This window comes from Simochromis diagramma, unplaced genomic scaffold, assembly GCF_900408965.1.
Source record: "Simochromis diagramma unplaced genomic scaffold, fSimDia1.1 OVJJ01000331.1, whole genome shotgun sequence".
NCBI classification, from domain to species: domain Eukaryota; kingdom Metazoa; phylum Chordata; class Actinopteri; order Cichliformes; family Cichlidae; genus Simochromis; species Simochromis diagramma.
The window spans coordinates 62,481-81,939 of record NW_024387127.1 but is presented as its reverse complement, the minus strand read 5'-3'; the positions used below and the strand labels follow the sequence as shown (position 1 = coordinate 81,939).

The 19,459-nt window shown below is 45.0% G+C and overlaps 3 protein-coding genes across 3 annotated transcripts; 1 reads left to right on the top strand and 2 right to left on the bottom strand.

Annotated features, from left to right (window-relative positions):
• Window positions 1-729: 729 nt before the first annotated feature.
• On the bottom strand, window positions 730-3,199 carry phax (phosphorylated adaptor for RNA export). Its single transcript, XM_040047035.1, has one exon. The coding sequence runs from the start codon at window positions 2,847-2,849 to the stop codon at window positions 1,620-1,622; it is 1,230 nt and encodes a 409-aa protein (XP_039902969.1). The 5' UTR covers window positions 2,850-3,199; the 3' UTR covers window positions 730-1,619.
• A 344-nt stretch (window positions 3,200-3,543) lies between these two features.
• On the top strand, window positions 3,544-10,521 carry pmpcb (peptidase, mitochondrial processing subunit beta). Its single transcript, XM_040047033.1, has 13 exons — window positions 3,544-3,678; window positions 3,976-4,113; window positions 4,333-4,419; window positions 4,628-4,757; window positions 5,266-5,464; window positions 5,558-5,637; window positions 5,791-5,903; window positions 8,396-8,539; window positions 8,700-8,860; window positions 8,960-9,045; window positions 9,117-9,205; window positions 9,864-9,939; window positions 10,341-10,521. Exons 1-13 carry the CDS (start codon window positions 3,595-3,597, stop codon window positions 10,403-10,405), a joined length of 1,452 nt encoding a protein of 483 aa, XP_039902967.1. The 5' UTR covers window positions 3,544-3,594; the 3' UTR covers window positions 10,406-10,521.
• Window positions 10,456-19,435, bottom strand: dnajc2 (DnaJ (Hsp40) homolog, subfamily C, member 2). The gene is made up of 16 exons (XM_040047031.1): window positions 19,088-19,435; window positions 17,633-17,823; window positions 16,147-16,222; window positions 15,957-16,055; window positions 15,651-15,873; window positions 15,499-15,564; window positions 15,332-15,423; window positions 15,083-15,204; window positions 14,343-14,492; window positions 14,174-14,262; window positions 13,606-13,675; window positions 13,333-13,511; window positions 13,159-13,259; window positions 12,957-13,067; window positions 10,731-10,891; window positions 10,456-10,607 (listed from the first exon to the last, which is right to left on the bottom strand). Exons 1-16 carry the CDS (start codon window positions 19,140-19,142, stop codon window positions 10,539-10,541), a joined length of 1,854 nt encoding a protein of 617 aa, XP_039902965.1. The 5' UTR covers window positions 19,143-19,435; the 3' UTR covers window positions 10,456-10,538.
• Window positions 19,436-19,459: the final 24 nt, after the last annotated feature.

Below are 19,459 nucleotides of genomic sequence, written 5' to 3'. Positions count from 1 at the left end.
CTGTTCAGGGTCACAGGGGGGCTGGAGCCTATCCCAGCTGTCTTAGGGCAGGAGGCGGGGTACACCCTGGGCTAACACACAGAGACAGACAACCATTCACACTTAGAAGCGAGACTTTGTGAAACAAAGTGTTAGCAAACCTCAACCAAGATTTGTCTTCAGATTTCAGGTGTTGGGCCTTTGCAGATGTTGAAAGCACAGCACAGGTTTCAGAAATTCTAAAAAAACAAACATATATTTGATTCCTCTGAATCAAACGTGTTTGGTTTTTGCATAACTGTCAAACTAATTTTAATACTAGACAAAGATAACCTGAGTAAATATAAAGTGCAGTTTGTAAATGGTGTATTCATTTATTAAAGGGAAAAATGCTATCCAAACCCACCTGGTCTTATGTGAAAAACTAATTGCTGACGTGTGATCATTGTACTGATGCATGACCTAAATGTGCTTCAGCTTCAGGGCGTGAGCCGATGGATTTTCAGGATTTTCTTGTAGAAATCATCATTCTTCAGCTGACATTTAGGATTCCTGTTTAAGACACCACTCGTTGAGTAGTGGTGTCGCAAAAAAACCAAAAAAAACCAAACAAAAGCAGGAACTGACATTTTCATCAGTGCAGAGGTGTTTAAGTTGGAGATGAGGATGTTATTTACAAGTACGCTCTGTCCTAACCACCTGCATAAAGAATGACAAATGTGAAAGGTCTAACGTGGTGGACGTTTATCATTTGTGGTGCTCAATGGATGAATATATTTATTTTTCATTGTAAAAACAGAATTTCTCCTTTACATTTTCATAATCACGTGTGCCTGATTCTCGCCCTCAGGCGGACTGTGTACATTTGTACCAGAGTTATACAAATTAAACAGGACACCTGTGACCTGGTAGTTTAACCTTCACTATAGCAGGCAGCACTTCATATGCATGCAGTTTTGCATTTTTCAGTTTAATTCTTGAGTTATTCTTTTATATTATACGTTTTTATATATGCTGTACGGAATGGTTAAGGGTTCTTTCTATATACAGCCTTGGACTAAAAGGGCTCTCCACTCTTGCAGAAGTTGGAACATGGCTGCCATCTAGTGGACACTTCAGCACTTTTACATCAGCCATCCAATGCCTTTGTTTTCTTTGAGAAGCCCCACTTGGTATGAACGTCAGTACAGGAATCCTGATCTGATGATACTAAAACTCACCTTATATAACATTTGTTATTTTGTGTTTGGAAGTGAGTGCACAAAAAAAGAACCCTACAGTTTTTTAATTCTTTTACCTGAGTCACCACTTTTATTATTTTCCAGACCGAGGTGCATCCATGAAAGTAATAACTCAAGACCTGTTTGTATAATGACACTTACAGCAACAAATGGTTATGAATTTGACTCTCACAACATCATTTTGTTGAGGACTGATTTTAAAAGGCAAAACAACACTTGAACGGCAAAAGCTCCAATCAACATGTTCATGCTGTAACTATTTGTTAACAGAAGCGCTGCTTTTATTGCTAAGGTTTCAAACAAAAAACAAAAAAGGACACCAGTGTGGATTTTGAATCAATCACATATTCAGTGCTTTCAGTGTTTCATTAACATCGTTGTTCAGACAGCAGGCCATTTTCAAAACACCTCCAGGTCTGCAGCGTTGTAGACCACTGCTGTCTCCTCAGTGCCCACAGCAGCTTCCTCTTGAGCCTCCTCGTCTTCTGCAGCTTCCTCCAGAGACTCCAAAGCCTCGTTGGTATCACTGGCAAAAGTCTCTCTGGAGACGTCATCATGCTCCTGCAGGTTTAGGGTGCCGATGGCCTGCTTCATCTTTTTGGCCACCAAATGCCGCCTCCTCTTCTGGGCAGCCTTCTTGCTCTTGTACTCCTTCACCTGTTCCTCAAAGAATATCTGCTTGATCTGGGCCTTGGTGATACTGGGGGTGTTCTTCAGCAGGTTGAGATACACCCCACCCGGTGTCCGGCGCCTGCTGCCGTCCATGGTGTACACACCGCCACTCTCCTCCAGGGTGGCGGTCTCTCCGAGAAGTTCTATGGCTTTTTTCTTGCCAACTACTTTGACAACTCGAGTGATCAGCTCCTTTTTGGGCTCCTGCAGCCTGAACGCAATCTCCTCTATCACCTTATCATCTGGGTCACCTTCTGTGATCTCATAGTGGCCCTTGATGTCCATCTCTGCTCTGGGGCCCAGCCGCTCCTTTGCAGGTCTCTTTCTCTTTGCATCACCTCCTGTGTTCTCCTCTGACCCCCTACCCTTCATGTACTCCTCCAGCTCAGCATCCAGCATGCTCACTTCTCCTCCTTCCTTTGACTGTGCCTCCATCTCCCTCTCCTTCTCCATTATCTTCCGAGCTAGGACGAAATTATAAGTCTCCACATTCCTGGTGGACATGCCAACACCATCCATGCCAAATATGCCAAGTTCTGCAGTGATAGCGTCCTGGCACTGCTCTTGTACTACAGAGCCCCAAATGTTATTCACCTTGCGGCCACCCGTCGTCCCCTGGGCGGGCACAGGGGTCGGCCCTAGCCGGGCGCTGCATGCAGGCGGCTGTGGAGCACTGGACACTTTCTGGCGTTTCCGGCGCCAAACAGCCGCCTCCTCGTCAGAGGACTCCGGGTCACTGTCACTAGACTCTGCCGTCCTACCTGTGCTGCGATAAGCTGCGGCTGGAAGTGTCTGAGCATAGGCTCTGTTCTGGAAAGACTGGCCGCAGAAAGCCGGGGGAACCTGGGGTCGAGCTTCTTGTGTTGCTGTGGCTGGTCCCATCTCAGTATCCGAGCTGGACCCAGAGATCTCTCCATCTTCCAGGTCACCGTCCATGAGATCTCTGCCTCCCGCCATTTCTTGTCTGAAAGCCACACCGAAGCTAATGGCCGTACACTCCTGTTTTATTACATCGGCTAAAGTTGAGCCCACTAATTAGCGTGAACAGCTAACGCTGCACCGTTAGCGGCTAACGACACCGTTGAACCCAACAGAGAATTAATTAAGTCCGGGTTACAGAGGAAATACCTCCAGTGCAGGCTACAGCAGCAGGCCTTCTGCTCTGTATACAGCTGGACTTCAGCCTTGCTCTACTATTTCAGTCACACACTGAACTGCTAGGAAGAAGCTGACAGACCAACTTGAAACTCACAGAAAAAAAATCCGCGCTAGGCTAAACCGACACTTCCGCCTTCAAATTCTGACACCCTTTCAAAATAAACAAAAGCGATTAAACGTTAGAACGTTCGTTATAAACGAACCACGTCAAATATGGTTGAGAAGTATCCTAAATGTAAATATATATTACTTCAATACTTTATTTACAGCTAACGTGCAAACCAATAGGTCACATAGGCAGTTAGTCGTGTGGCAGCAATTTTCATATTTCCATATAATAGGTTGATCAATGTCTGAAATATAAAGTTATTTGTTCAGGTGTGTTTATCTCTGTTTTTTATTGGTTTAAGGAGAGTGTAAGAATAGATTTCTTTGTGCGATTGTCATCAAATCCTGTAGTATTTTTTCCCTACTATGAAAAAAGTAAGTCGTCATCTCCGGCGGATGTTGCGTCAGCAGAACGGCACTGTTACAGATAAACAATATGGCAATGTCCGTACAGTGCCTCACGTCTGCTGGGAGATTTTTCTTACAAAGACATTTACTGAAGAAGAATTCGATAAGCAGGGTAAGAAGAATTGATTCATAGTCATGTTTTGAGTTTCTCATTTAATTGATACGCCCGTGACAGCTGCCAGTGCTCAGTGTCATAGAGGAAAAGCTCTGCGCATGGCCGGCTTGTTTGCGAACAGCTATTTAAGCTAGCTTAGCTATCACGTGATCAACTCTTACTGTGATGTTTGGATGTCCCTGTGTAACAGAACCGCCAATGGGGCAGATTCATTCATTATCGCTGACTGGTAGCAGCAAACGTAACGCTCTAAGTTTTGAAGCGTCATGGTGACTGGCTGTCCTTCTCCCGTAGTTCACTGCTGGACCGCACAGACTCTTGGTTACCCAAGCTGCTCACCAGGTGGCGCTAAATGTTCCTGAAACCAAGGTGACTGCTTTAGAGAACGGACTCCGGGTGGCATCTGAGGACTCGGGGCTCCCCACCTGCACAGTAAGCTGGAAGTAAACAGTTTAAAACAGGCTGCTTTAATACATGCACGTAAATATGGTGTTAAAATACCATAACCGTTGTGAAGCAGCCAGCCAAATGTAATAGGCATGACAAAAAATGTTAGCATCTGCTAGCTTTGCCACTACAGGCTGAGATGTGGGGTTGTGGTACAGTAGCAGCAGTTTGTGGAAGCGGATATTAATTCCTGCTTTGTTCCAGGTGGGCTTGTGGATAGATGCCGGGAGTCGCTATGAGAACGAGAGAAATAACGGCACAGCGCACTTTCTGGAGCACATGGCATTTAAGGTGAGATGGCAGCTACACAGCAAAGTTTTTAAAGCAGTGGTCTTTATTTGAATGTATCTGGCCTATGCAGAGAGGGAAGAATGCATTCTAATAGTTCACAGCAGTATAATAACAAAATAATGACATAAATGTAATATTTCAGAGTTTCTTTATAAATGAAAATAACATTCAAGACTTTGTTCACTTTGTCTGTATAAATGTGTGACAGGGCACCAGGAAACGCTCTCAGCTTGATCTGGAGTTGGAGATCGAGAACATGGGGGCTCACCTCAATGCCTACACATCCCGCGAGCAGACTGTTTACTATGCCAAAGCTTTCTCCAAGGATCTTCCGAGAGGTACGGGAGGGCAGAGGGGCTGAATGTTGGTTGATCTGATATCCTCGTGTTGGTGTTGTTCCCAGATCATCATACTAAATGTTGTTCCAGGATCAACATTGCAAGTGACCAATCAGAATGTTGTGACGTCATACCTTTGCGACTTCGGGAAAAACCGGCGTAAAACAAAAAACTGTACTTAAGCTGCGTGAAACCGCCTCTGTCCGCCGATCAACGGACCCTGACCCTAACCCTAACCGTAACCCTTTAATAAACAGTAAGCAGAATTGATATTGTCCTTGCAACATTGGAATTTCATAAATGCACGAATGGCTTGGCGCAAAGGAATAACGTCACAACAATGTGATTGGTCACTTGCAATGTTGAACCTGGAACAACATTTTTATGATGGTCTGGGAACAACACCAACACGAGGATATCAGATCATCCCTGAATGTTACATGGCAACATCTCAAACGAAAAACCTGGAATGTGTTAAAGCACAATAAAATATCTCTCTGTGCCAAAGCTGTGGAGATTCTGGCTGACATCATCCAGAACAGCACGCTGGGAGAGGCGGAGATCGAGAGGGAGCGAGGGGTGATCCTTCGAGAGATGCAGGAAGTGGAGACCAATCTGCAAGAGGTGGTCTTTGATTATCTGCATGCTACAGCGTACCAGTCCACAGCACTGGGAAGAACCATCCTGGGCCCCACTGAGAACATCAAGTGAGACCAAACCCCTAAAAAACACAAAGTACTCTGAGGTTTGCTGAAAGCATCCTGCACAGCTTAGCTTCCTGCTGTGTGTTTGTGACGCAGGACCATCAACAGAGGAGATCTGGTGGAGTATATCACCGCTCACTATAAAGGACCCAGAATAGTGTTGGCTGCTGCTGGAGGTTAGAGCTGTGTTCTGCTCACGTTTCATTAACATTTTCTGTAAACCTGCAACAAACAGTCACTGATGCATGAGCACTGCTCAAAGTATGCAATAAATTCTGAACCAGAGTAAAGTTGATCTGATCTCCAGGACTCGCTCCCTCTCTGATCAGGTGTCTGTCATGACGAGCTCATCGATTTGGCCAAGTATCACTTTGGAAAACTTCCCAGCAGACATCAAGGCGAAGCCCCGGCTCTTCCTCCGTGCCATTTCACAGGAAGTGAGGTAAGGCTAACTTTAGTTTCACACTACTGCATAACGGGGCGTCACATCAGCACAGAGCAGCTACTGTGTTATTTAAAGAATGAGATCGAGTGTATCAGAGTAACACGGTTGTCTCTAAGGTGGATGCAAATGAAGGGTGATGGCTCAGACATGTCCACGTCTTGGAAAATGTTTAAAACACACATATTACTTAAGATGCCTTAAATCTAGTTCAGATGGGTCTACAAGTGAATATGACTTTAGTCAGATGGCACGTGAGTTTCTGCACATTTTTTTTTTTAATATATTTTTATTAGGATTTTGTTCATAGTAACAGACAATGACAAAAAGAACAAGTACACAAGAACCAGAACAGAACTTAGCTCAGGCAATACAAGATTCTGAGGCACATACAAACCACAACCTCTCCAGGAATCAAAGCAAATCACGGTAAGATCAATAGTCAGGCAAATGAATTCAGACTGGGAAAGCCTCTGCACACGGTTTAGATTTTCAGTCGGACTTGGATCATCCAGTGTGACTGGATCATGCAGGTTCATGCAGGCTGTGCTTTCTAGTTCACACGGCATCAGGCTTTCATTAATGGAAACCTTTTAGATGAAGAAGGCGATAGATGTGTCGGATATTCCCTGAAATGAACGATTATACTGCAGCTGGACATGCTCGGGGAGACGGTGAGATATCGTTTAGAGGAGTAACCAGAACAAGTTTGCTTTCAAGTTGTATTTAAAGTGGTTTAAAAGACGTGTAAAAACAGTCATGAATTCAGTTTCTATATACATGTATGCATCCTGTCGTCTGCTGCTCGTCTCACAGATTAGATTTGCTCTTTAACCCAGCTCTGCCTTCAAAACAAAAGCGTTGACAGTTCCCCACTAACTCCTGCCAGCCTGTATCACAGCACTGAGAACTGTAGATACTTCCAGTTAGGGCTGGGCCATATTATACCATTCACGGTAATACCGGTATAATGTTAGGCAACGATAGGAAAATGAAATATCGCGATAGAATATGAGTAAAACGCGCATGCGCAGTGCCTTTGTTTTCATACGCACATGGCCGATTGTTGAGTGAAACAGATGAACCAGAATTGGTTTGTAAAAATGCTGCAACTTCAGTGATGTGGAACTGGTTTGATGTTTGTCCTTCAGATACAGGACAAAGCACATTTTTTTGCAGAACGTGCAAGCGGCCGTCGTTATTGTCGGACTAAGATGCTCTTAAATCTGGGAGTAATCTGGGTCCTAAACTCCGTATTCTTCAGGTCAAACGAACACTGCAGCATCACTGAGAGTCAAAAACTGTCTAAATTCTTTCATCTTTAATAAAACGATCAGCATTGCTGCTTTACCAGGTGTAACTATGAAGTTTAACTTCCAGGCATCCATGAAAACAAAATTTATTACATTTAACGGAGTTAGAAGTTAGCAGGAAGCTAGCGGAAGTTAGCTCGCTAGTTTCGCTAGTTACCTAAGCATGATATTGCATGTTCTGACTGAGAGATTTCTGAAAAATTCAAATGTACAGCTCTGCTATCACTTCCAACATAAATGAAGACAGGAAACTAAACAGCAGTGACGTTTGTAGGGTTACTGAAGTTGGGCTAGCTGGTATATAATGATGTGCTACGTGATCGCTAGCGACACAGCTATGTTAGCATAACATAAACAGTGAAGCTGGAGGACGAACGCTAACACTTTTCCACTTATAAAAGTTAACGTGAAGGTTCCTGATAGTTAGAGACAAATGCAATCACATGGCAGGATGCTGTAAACGGACCAAACTTCAGTCAGGAGAACAACTGAGATGATCCATCCACAATACGAGGTTAGTCATTAATATACTGCAACAACATGGGAATAGAGCCGCTGCCAGAGAATTCAACATTAATGAATCAATGGTACAGAAGTGGAGGAAGCAAGAAGAATGAGTTTAATAAAGTTTGATTTATCTGACTGCTTTGTTTCGCTTAATGTGCCTTATAATCCTGTGCACCTTATGGTCCGAAAAATACGTACTGCACACTGCAGTTTAATGTTGCAAAGCACCTCTTTTTAAATTCAGTGGATATTATACATGGTTATGCTCAGAATATGTCAGCCCATTTCTACTGGAAATGCCTTTTGGTTAAACTTTCAGCAAGGAATTTGCATTTGCACTGTTACATTTTTATAAAGCTTTAATGTACATAAAAACCAGCTTCTTGTTTAAGTGAAAATAAATGGAAGGTTTTCTTTTTGCGCTAGTAATGTTGTGGAGTTGTATTTTGTCTCGCATCAATTATATCGTCAGTTATATCGTTATCGCAAATTTTCAAATATATATCATGATAAATATTTTTGGCCATATCGCCCTGCTCTACTTCCAGTAGACCTCAGTTAAGTATTTGTGTGCTTTCCATCATTCGTTGACTGTGAAACTGGTGCAGTTTCATTTCAAGTTATTAAAAAAGCTTTAATTTGGTGAATGCTTCAGGACTGTTACGGTTTCAGATCCGAGTGCGTGACGACAAAATGCCGCTCGCTCACATCGCCATTGCCGTGGAGGCCGTCGGATGGTCTCACCCCGACACAATCCCACTCATGGTAGCCAACACGCTCATTGGAAACTGGGACCGCTCGTTTGGTGGAGGCGTGGTGAGTACTGAGGAAACCTTGGATGTGGCATGTGTTGTTTTCTCTGTGCTGCTGCTAAATGCTCTTCCTCTTCTTCGCCATCTTTAAATAAAAACTGACCACACATACGTGCTCAGCATTTATTCAGCGAACCGTTTGTTTCTATGTCCTCTGAGTTTAGAATCTATCCAGTAAGTTGGCTCAGATGGCCTGTCAGGGGAACCTGTGCCATAGCTTCCAGTCCTTCAACACCTGCTACACAGACACAGGCCTCTGGGGACTCTACATGGTGTGTGAACCCGGCACCATCAACGACATGATGCACTTTACTCAAATGGAATGGTGAGCGCGCTCAGATCAGTTTAGTCGTCAAAGTTTTAAAGAAGGTTAAACCTGCTGACTGAACGTGTTTAACGCTTGTGTGTCGCTGCTTCCTGTCAGGATTTCTCTTTGTACCAGTGTGACGGAGAGCGAGGTAGCTCGGGCCAAGAACCTGCTCAAGACCAACATGCTGCTGCATCTGGACGGTAAGGCAGCGTGACTGTAGAGTGTGCAGTCATGCGGCACCTGGTTTCACGTGTTGATCTGCTTCCTCCAGGATCCACCCCAATCTGCGAGGACATCGGCAGACAGATGCTGTGCTACAGTCGCAGGATCCCTCTGCATGAGCTGGAAGCCCGCATTGATGTGAGTCGACAGATTCTTCTGCTCTGTCAGTAACTGTTACTGGAAATCCAACTGAGGGCTGTGTTTTGTACAAGTTCATAACTCTGTGTACTCTTAGTATCCAGCAGCTACGGTTGGCTCTGTTAGCTTTCATTTTTACAGTCTAACAGTCTCTGTTATTGCAGCTCAGACTGAGGCCTGTACTCCACTTTTTATTTACCTGGTAACCTGTTTAGACAGATTATAGTGGTGAGACTGTGTCGTGTCTCCAACACCTCCACGTTGATGCGTCCTTAGTGCGTGGTGTCGCAGAACGTCGCAGCTGAATTCCACCTTTGTGACTGTTGAACGTAGAAAAACTGCAACCAGAGGAGGAAGTGAGATCCCAGGAACGTTGAGCTTTCTGGCACTCGTCACGTGTGCTTATTTGCTGCTTCCATATTTAAAGTTAAAATGCATCATAAGAGTATATTTTTCATAAGGCCAGGTTTCTTTACATTTAAAGCAGTAAGACCAGAACAATAACAGAGTCACAGTGATAAACTGTGTGAGGCTGAGAAAACCTCAAAGTAAATCTGGTAACGTCCCAGCCAGTGTTCTTTAAGCACGACCTGAAATAATGTTTGAAAAGCTCTTTTTGCCCTGATCCTCCACCATGTTTGTCTCTGGCTCTCCACAGGCCATCGACGCCAGCACCATAAAGGACGTGTGCACCAAATACATCTACAACAGAGCTCCTGCCATCGCAGCTGTCGGTACGTTTTCAAACACGGGACGCCTGCAGAGGCTGAACCTAACGAAACTCAGAGTGTACGATAAAAGGAAGCCGGCGGCTCAGTGTGGGGAGTGAAGCCCAGTTTGAACTCTGGTGGTGATGCAAGTGATCGTCACTGTGACAGCTGAACTATGCAGACTGATGTTTTAGCTTTTAGCCCTGATTTACAATTTTAATCAGTTTTCTGTCGCCTGTAAAGAAAAGAATGGTTTATCAGAAATCTGGATTTAAATCTTGAGCCAAAACAGGAAGTGAGCGTAGCTTCAAGTGTGACGATGCAGTCAGTCAAAGATCAGAGCGTCTCTGGAACTCAGTGTGTGTTCAAACTCGTGTTTCTGCCTGATGTTAAAGCAGATAAGCAATAAGTTTGTTTGTTCTCAGGTCCAATCGAACAGCTGCCCAACTACAACCAGATCCGCAGTGGGATGTTCTGGATGAGAAGCTGAGCAGGACACGCTGAGGAAGTGGACAAATGCAAAATTTAAGTCGTGTCACATTACTTTTTCCTTCTTTTTATTATAAAATAAAGACCAACACAATAATGTTAAAATAACAGATTCTATTAACGCGTGGTTCTTGTCATTTTTTATTTTTGGCTGCCACTTGTTCCTGAGCAGCTTTCTTGGCTTTGACCATCTCCACCAGTTCCTGTCAGAGGAAAAAGGAAACGTGTTAGTTCCTCAGTTTGTCGCTGCCGAGTTTCACGCTGCAGTAAAAACACTTTAATGCAAAACACGAGCCTTCTGAGCACAGACCACGGCAGCAGCATACCTTATACCTCTTCATACAGTCCTTCTTGCTTCGTCCACGCACAGCAGCTGCGATCTTCTCCCAGCGCTCAGACGTGTTGACCGGGTAGGTCTTCAGGGCTTGTTCTAGAAGTTTCTGCTCCTCTGTGGTCCAGGGGGCAGCATTCCCATCACTGCCAGAGGCTGAGGGGCCACACGTGACAACACAATCGTCAGGAACTCTCAAAAGCTCACCGCTGACGACTGAATGTTTTCATTACATCAGCTACTAAATAACGACTGGGACAAAAACGAGCCATCTACAGTAGCTGTGCTCCAAATAGAGACCAGCTCAGCTGCAGTAGGTGTGGTCTAGGGCTGCCACAAACTATTACTTTGATAGTCGACTAATTAGATCATCATCCATTGGACGTAAAACTACAGCTTATTGCACCAGCAGCATCTGCTCTTATAGAACTATCATTAGCTTACAGCTTTAAGTGTTTAAGGTGCTCACTAAAAATAAAGACAAGATGATAGTTTATTCAATTTTAATGAAATCTGCAGATTGTTTCGGTGAAGTTTAATAAACTCCTTGCTATCTAAAATATAACAGGACACCGGAGTATATTCTTGAGCATCTCACACTTCTGATAATCAGCTGTCTGCTTGACGTTTATTCAGCTGTGTAAAAACTATAACTTTAATCTCAGCCAAACCGATTTACTCAGGAACAAATAAAATACTAAAAAAAGGCCAAACAATAACATTTGAAGACGATTTGCCGGGAGTCTGCTGTTCTCACGGCTCCAGTGAGCCTTGGCCCCCGGCTAGCTATCGAGCTAGTGGGTAACAGACGTCTCCGAAGACGTCGGAGCGCTTTTGAAAATATGTGGTGTCTTGATAAACTGAGCAGATATTTGAGGTTTACACAGCTACATTCTCGCCTGAAAATATGTCAAACGTTTATTTTGTGACCCAGAAAGAATAACAAGAGTAATATTAAAACTAACTAGCTGCCGCCATTGTTGGAAACTGGAATTGGCAAGGCCACGCTATGAATTCTGGGATAGGTTGGGCCACGAAGTATACACCCGACCCATCCTTCAAATCTGGGGAAATGAAGGCCGCATTTGTCAGAGTCTTCGAATTTGTGCAGCCTTCGTCGTGTCGCTGTAACATAATCGGCCTACAAATGCGGGCACAGGAGGATGCGGTTCCTGAATTTGGACGCTGTCACTACCGGATCCGTACCGGAAACCTGATCAGTACTCCGCATGCGCAAATCTTCCGTCACTTCCTCTCGTTGCCAACATTGCGAGAGTTAATGTATTTGAATGACTCGGGTAGCGCCCAGTTAGCTCTTAGCATTTCTCAGCAGCTCTGCCTCCTTTTCGACTGCCCGGGACATTTAAACAATGGAGAATCCGTTTACAAACAAATTCATGCTTTTCTCGTCCCCTGATTGAACAACAGCACCGTAAAATAGAAAGAATGGCGCCTACTTACAGACTTAATAATACTGACTTAGTAATGTGTCACGTGAAGATTCATCAGCCAGATTAAGTGTTTACTGACAATTGACAGTGACAGCGGACATCATTCGTCACTATTCCAACAATCCTCTCCACACAGACGAGCATAAACACACTCGACTATCACTAAATCAAATTTAACACACGTTTGACGCTAATTCAGTTTACAATAGGGTTCATTCGCTCGGTCAGCAGGTGGCAGTATCCTCGTACACTGTACTGCACGGTCCAACTTTGCACAGGCGCAGTAAGGACCGGGGAGTCCTGATCCGTAACTATCGTGTTATTTTTCGTTTTTGTCTACATTATATTGAAATGCTTCATTATTGCAAACAATTTAAGAGATATTTATTATTCTTAAAATCTTAAGAGATACTTTGACCCGTAACTATCGTAAAATTGGCTCTGATATGGTGCAGGAAAATGTACAGGCATATTTAAAGTTCAAAGGATGTTAGTAAGATCACCGACTCGTTACACTGTAACATCTGTGTTTGATCACAGCGAGCATCACTGGGATGTGTGGTAGCCTGTGTGCTTATGCAGTGAGCTAATGTGTTTCAGTCATTTCACAGAAGCGCTGACGTGTGCGTGTAATCTATTACTGACACGATCAGCACAGGGAGGAGACATACTTGATAACATTTGATCCACAGCACGTCTTTGACATTCTGCTTGGTGATGGAGCCAATCAGAATCGATCAGGTGTGTGTGTCTACCCCAGCCTCACTTACCATCAAACCTCTCTGAGGGCACAGCGTTGTCGATGGAGGGCGGCACTGATGTGTGCTCCTTCTTGAACTTTTCAAATGCTTTTCTATTTATTTCATCTTTCTGCACCGGATCTGTGGATGAGACCGTAAACAGCAGCAGGTCAAAGCATCCATGCGCCTACAGATAAAACCGTGGTAAGCTGAGGTTTCTTTGTGAGCTTACCGAGTCGTTGGAGGTTCTTGGCTTTGTTGATGACGTCTTTGGCCGTCCTCTTCATGCCGCTGGTGGAGTGCGTGTTCATATAGTCAGCAATAACCTCCCACCTAGGAAACACGAAACAAGCTTTATTGACACACAGTTCCCCGATTGACGCCGGCTGTAATTCCGAGCGCTCACCTGGCGTTGGTTCCAGCAGGGAACAGGTTCACTGCTTTTATGAGCAGCTGGAGGTCCTCTTCGTTCCAGCCCTTCCCCCCGCCTGCTCCCCCGCTGGCCTGCTCAGAGCTGCGAGCCGCCTGCCTGGCCTGGATCTCAGCCTCCCTCTCCTTCTGCAGCTGAGCATTCACCTCCTGCACCTGAGGAAACAGCAGCAACCTGTTTGTTGACGTGCTGGCTCCTGATGGTCTCTGGCTTCAAACCTGAGGCGCTACAAAGAAAAAGTTCCTCTACCTGCTTTTCCACTGCTGCCTTGTTCTCCTCTTTAGAGCCCGAAGCCAACTCTTCATTGAGGGACTGTAGGCTGGAAAGAAACAACACACATGCGTCACATCTCATCAAATGCACTGCTGAAGCTTTATGAAATAATAATTACACTAAATCTTAATTCAAGCCTGTAGTTTGGCACATCATGTCAAACCAGAAAGTTCTTCACACTTGTAATGAAACCACAGGCTCTTCTGTGTGCCAGAGAACTGCTCCTGCCTGCAGCTGCAACGGCACAGAGTTCCTCTCCAACACTGAAAGCTTTCAGCTGCAGATGAGCAAACCTGACCCGATGTTTCACAGATGATATCCCAGGTCATTCCTTTCATTTATATGGTAAGCTGTTTAAATGTAACCAACATTATCAACAGCTTTACGCTTACCCAGGATCATCTCATGGTGGAAACCTGAATCCAGTTTGTTTCTTCAAAGTCGAGCAAGAAAACAAAAAGCATCACGCCCTTTGGCGACGGCGGCCCTTTGGCGACGGCGGCCCTTTGGCGACGGCGGCCCTTTGGCTAAAACTGACTCGTACCTTGTTAGTTCCAGGCGGTCACAGAGTTTCTCCACTTCCTCCATCATTTTCACACTGTCAGCCTCGTTGTCTGCAAAGTAGTTCCAGTTCTGTGGAGAGGAACAGCATCAGATAGTGAAAATGCACCAAGCAGCAGCACACAAACACGTCTGACACTGTAGGCGCTTACCTTGCACATGGTCCTGAGTTTCTGCCTCTCCTTCTTGATGGCCTTCTTCTGGATCTCCTTCTCTTTCTTGGCCTGCTGGGCGGCCTGCTTGGCTTCCTCTTCCTCCTTCTCCTTTGCCAGCCGAGCTGCCTCCAGCTCCGCCCGCCGGGCCTGTCAGACACGCAGAACCTGAGCCTGTGACCAACTGAAGCTCAGCATCTTCTCACAGCATGAACTGAGCAGCTTTAAGAAGCTTCTTTGACTGGAAATATGTGTATTACCCACAGTGTGAAGCACTGAGTGGTGTTTTTGTCCAAACATGACAATAAGAAAACCAAACTGTCCAATACTGTCCACTGCTCAGATTCTGGTAAACAGAAGCGAACACTATCCACTCTTTAAATTTCATAACAGCTCCAGGTTAAGCTGCTCCTTTGTGATCCAGGTCACAGAGAGGATGGAGGAATTACAGCACCTGAACCAGGACAGGAAGCGATGTCTGTGTGAACATTTGTCCTGCAGTAACCCTCCTTCATTTATTGATTTATTTTCCCTTTGTCACGTCTGCACTGGCAGGAATAAACTCAGCATGGATTGTTTTAATCACCTTGTCTAACTAGAGGAGCAGCTAATGTAACACGAACGTCGCAGCTAACAGCACCAACCCAATGAGATGATTCTATGCTGCTAGCTTTACCGTTGGACGTAACAGTCGCGCACCTTTAGGCCAATCGACCTTCCCCACCGTGAGTGACACCTACCCTCTCCTTCTCTTCCTGCTCTCTCTTCTTGGCCTCAGCTTTGGCTTTCTTCTCAGACTCCTTCCTGGATTTTTCTTCTTCTTTGAATTTCTTTATTCTAGGGTCGCAGCCGTAGGCAGTATCTGCAGTGAAGCATGACAGACGATGAGTCACACTGCAGCCTCTTTTTACAGACCATCTCTGTACGTGCAGGAGCTATTTGCTCAATACTTCAGGGCTTTGTGTTGCTAATGAAGTGTGTGACTGTACCAACTAGTGTTCGTATTCTGTTCATCTCCTCCTTCTTCCTTTGAGCCCTCGAAGCTCGGTTCTGCTTTTCAATCCATCTCCTCTCATCACGACTACACGGGGGGAGAGTTGACGCGTTAGACGACAGAGGGCTAACACCTGCTTCATCAGGGCAGACGGGAGCTTACCATTCAGCCTTCTCCTTTTCCTCTTCATCCAAGTATGAAAATTCCCTCCAGGAGTCAAAGTTGTACCTTTAACCAAAGAGAAAAGAATGAACCTTTACCCTGTGTTTGTCTCGTTTTTCATTCAAAGGAGCATCTCTCACTCTTCCACTTACCAAAAAGAGTAAAAATTATCCACTTCTTCAAAAGAGGACTCCGCGGTTCCAAGTTTGGGCACATGTTTCTTGGAAGACCATCTGGCATTTCTCTCAAAAACGGGAGCAAATCCCTCAAAAAAGTTCTCTTTCCCTTCACTCTTGGAAGGCACAGAATTGTCGAAGGTAGGATCTACACTGTCGAAGGCTCTCCTCTTCACGGGGTCGGACAAGATTTCCACAGCTGAGGTTCAACAGGTGGGTCAGTTAGTTCAGCAGATTCCAGAAACAATGTCTGTGTTGACGATTAGTTGCAGCACTGCGTACCTTTAGTGATGCAGGTGAAGTAGTCATTGTCTCCTTCCACGATCTGCTCCCCTGCAGCTTTCCTTTTGTCGGGATGGTGCTTCAGCACAATCAATTTGTCTGCGGATAAACGGCAGAGACTTGGGATCAAACTGCGTCATTAGAACAAACCAGAGACATGAAACACGCGTGTAGGTGGGAACATACTCACGGGCAGCTTTGATCTGTTTCTGTGTCGCCTTGTACCTCAGGTGTGGGAGCCCAAGCACAGCATAGTGATCTTGATTCTGACAGGTTACAGGAGAGTATGCTGTGTCACATGAGAGTAACGCTCAACGACATTATTGCAGCTCTTAAACTCTTTGGAGTCCCTCAGGGTTCCTGTTCCCCTGACTCTGTTAGCACCAACAGCTACACCTGTTATCAGATCACCGCTTCAAATAATCACTTAGTCCCAACACCGTACAGTAAATATGGGTTTACTTTAAAACATTACATCTGCACCGTCTTCTACAATCCACATGCGGCCTTTTCGTTCCAGATAAACTCTAAAGTCAAAAGAAAAAACTCGCGTTCACATGTATCCGTCTATTTTTAACTAACGCTTTATTTTTAATGTGGAATACATTTCACTACAGGAAGTGCTCACTGTCGTTTGTAGCGATGAACCAAAACCGTTTAAGTTTGCGAGGCATTTCAGAACTCGCCTGTGATTGGGTTTTTCAGCCTCATCTTAATGCAGTGAATCGAAGTCTTAGTGGCACTGACTGCAGGATCTGGCACAGGTGTTAACACCTCACCATGAGATCATTAAACTAATGTTCTGTGACTCACAGATTAGATGCACTACTGCGCTGTAAGCACACGGCACCGTAACCACTGAAACGTCAGGTCAGACTGAGAAGCACAACCAGAAAATCTTGAAATGGATAATTGTGCGTTTCAGAAACATGACTCAAAGGACTTCACGATGAACCACATTTTAATCTCAGACAATTAAATGAACGACACTGGAAATGCACGCTCTGCTGAGAGAACGAGGCAAAAGCAAGTCCAGTACACCCTGATCGGCACCTGATGACGTGCTGCATGTGCCTGGTGTGCAACAAACCCAAAGCCCTGAAACAGCAGAAAGTAAAGAGTTCATCCATCAAACTGGATTATTTTCCTCTGTTTGGAAAGCACAACACGAAAAACAAAGCAGCGGTTGCTAACGTGAATTATCATCGACTCAGGCATCATTAAAGCACGTCTGTGCAGCGTGTCAGTGCATCCATCAAACACACACACACACACACACACACAGCCAAAGATAAGCGTCCACAGACAGTGAGTATCGAAGGCTTTGGAAAACTGGCTGTGCTGCAAAACACGCACCATCACCGGTTCAACTGAATAGTTTTTCCAGACTGTAAACACATCACAGGGAAGTGGAGAGGGCTGTCAGGAACCTCACTCTGAAATTCCCAACACATTCTACTTTGCTTACAGAGCATGCCCTCAGGTCAGCTGAACAAACTCCCCATCATGTTTTAATAAACAGGATCACAGCAGAACTTTGATGATTTCAGTTTTTGTTACATTTCAGTAAAAATGTTTCATCCATATTTTTTTGTCTTCTAAGACAGAAGAACCGTTTAGTACCGATGTGAAAGCAGGGATCTCTTTGCAAACAGCTGAGATGTATTGTCACATACCTTCCAGTCTTTAGGATCAAGTTTTCGGAGCATGGAGTACTCCTCCAGCTGAAACTCCTCATCTGCAGACTCTTCTGAGGACTCCTCCTCTTCCTCCAGCTCCTGGAAGGAAGACGACACATTTCTGTTTCTCCTCCTTATGTAGGCCTCGAACCACCGACCCACGGGCTCCACCTGAACCTGTGCAGAGGCTGTGAGGAGGAAGAGACATTTTGGTAAATGAAACATCTTTGCTCCCTTTTTTGTTACCACGACACTGTAAAACTAAGTGTTTCAGTACTTCAAATCATTACTTATCTTAAACTTGAACACTGCCAAGAGATTTTTAGCAAAGCCTCAGGCGTTAATTAGCATGTTAGGGCTAAAGCGTTTGCAACTTTTCCAAGCTTTACATTAGAAAGACTCCAAGGTGGAGGGCTCTGGCAGCTATGGCTGTCTTTTATGTACAGTCTATGGTTGACGGCTGGGAAACTAAGAGGCTGTTTGGCAGCAAAGAGCTTCAGAGAGACTAAGCAGACTATGCTCAGAAAGGGTTTTACTGCCAAATGTTGAGCAGGTTTACAACATTAGGAAATTGCTGCGGTACTTAGTGTGAAACATGCTGTAAGACAAACACTTAAACATAAAATAAAAATTGAAAGTGCTGAGCAGATTGGTATATACATGAATGCAGCTGATCATCAGTGCAAAAATGGAGCCGATGCAGAGAACACAGGACTGGGTCATATGCTTGAGGTGGGAACAGTCTTATGGTTATTGAAGAACTGAAGCAGAGCTGCAAGCACAGTGCAAGTGTCACAACCATCACTGCCCCAAACATGGTGGAAAGTCTCACTGCGAACTCAGGATCCTCCAAACAAGAACTCCCACAGCTGAGAGGTCCCAAAGGAAGCGCTCCCAGTGACTGACTGAACATGTCGCCTCTCTCTTGCTTTGTCATTTTAAAGCTACAAAAGTATAAAATGCATTATTACTGGAGATGAATCAGCCCTCGCCGAGCAGCACCGACATGTGACACGCTGTGCGGCGACACCGTCACAGTTTAACGGCCGTCAGTCAGTAACAGGGAGCGCTGCGTGTGTCCACCTTCACGCCTGTCACAGTCGTTCAGCCCTTACGTAACAGCCAGGTACTGCTCCACATGAAAGGCTGTGAAATTCCAAACTAGTCTGTCATTAATAATAATTATTATAAGTAGAAGCCAACTAACCGGTGAAGCTGGTGAGACGCTCTGGCGGCAGCGAGTGAACCCGGCGACAAACGCCGTTTGGATAACCCGAGACACAACACGGCTAACTAATACAAACGCAGAGACTTTACCGAGCTTCAAATTAGCCGGCAATGTTAGCCTGCTGTGTGCTCTGTTTAGCTGCATGCTAACACGCAGAGCAGCAGTCAGTGTGTAAGAGTGCCTGCTCAACTAGCTGCCTCCCTCTGACCTCCTTCAGTGCTTACCGGCAGCTGCTCTGTAGACAACCGTTTCGTCCCCATCCAACGCTTCCAGCAGCATTTTCAAAGCAGGTTACGCGAACATTCAGATGCCCGAATGATCAAGTGAGACCTTTAGAAAGTGCTACAGTCTGTGGCCCGCTCTCTACCACATGGGCCTCCTTTTGCCACTGCCAATCCGAGAACGAGCTCTGCTGTCACACCGCTAAAACCTCCGGGTGTCTCATCGCGCCTCGTCACTTGTAGTTCCGCCGTTTTTGTTTTGGTATTTATCTGTAGATTAAAACCTGGCCCCGCTAGCTAAACATGTCACACAGTTTCTCTAATAATTAGGATGTAAAAATGATACGCACAAGATTTCTGTAGCCCCCAACAGAA

Coding starts and splice junctions, on each gene's coding strand:
- pmpcb (XM_040047033.1), top strand. CDS start 3,595: ATGGCAATGTCCGTACAGTGCCTCACGTCTGCTGGGAGATTTTTCTTA. Junction 5,465..5,557: donor GGCCCCACTGAGAACATCAA/GTGAGACCAAAC, acceptor TTTGTGACGCAG/GACCATCAACAGAGGAGATC. Junction 8,540..8,699: donor GCTCGTTTGGTGGAGGCGTG/GTGAGTACTGAG, acceptor CTCTGAGTTTAG/AATCTATCCAGTAAGTTGGC.
- dnajc2 (XM_040047031.1), bottom strand. CDS start 19,142: ATGCTGCTGGAAGCGTTGGATGGGGACGAAACGGTTGTCTACAGAGCA. Junction 14,263..14,342: donor AACTCAGGACCATGTGCAAG/GTAAGCGCCTAC, acceptor TCCTCTCCACAG/AACTGGAACTACTTTGCAGA. Junction 10,892..12,956: donor GCCCTCAGAGAGGTTTGATG/GTAAGTGAGGCT, acceptor GTGGCCCCTCAG/CCTCTGGCAGTGATGGGAAT.
- phax (XM_040047035.1), bottom strand. CDS start 2,849: ATGGCGGGAGGCAGAGATCTCATGGACGGTGACCTGGAAGATGGAGAG.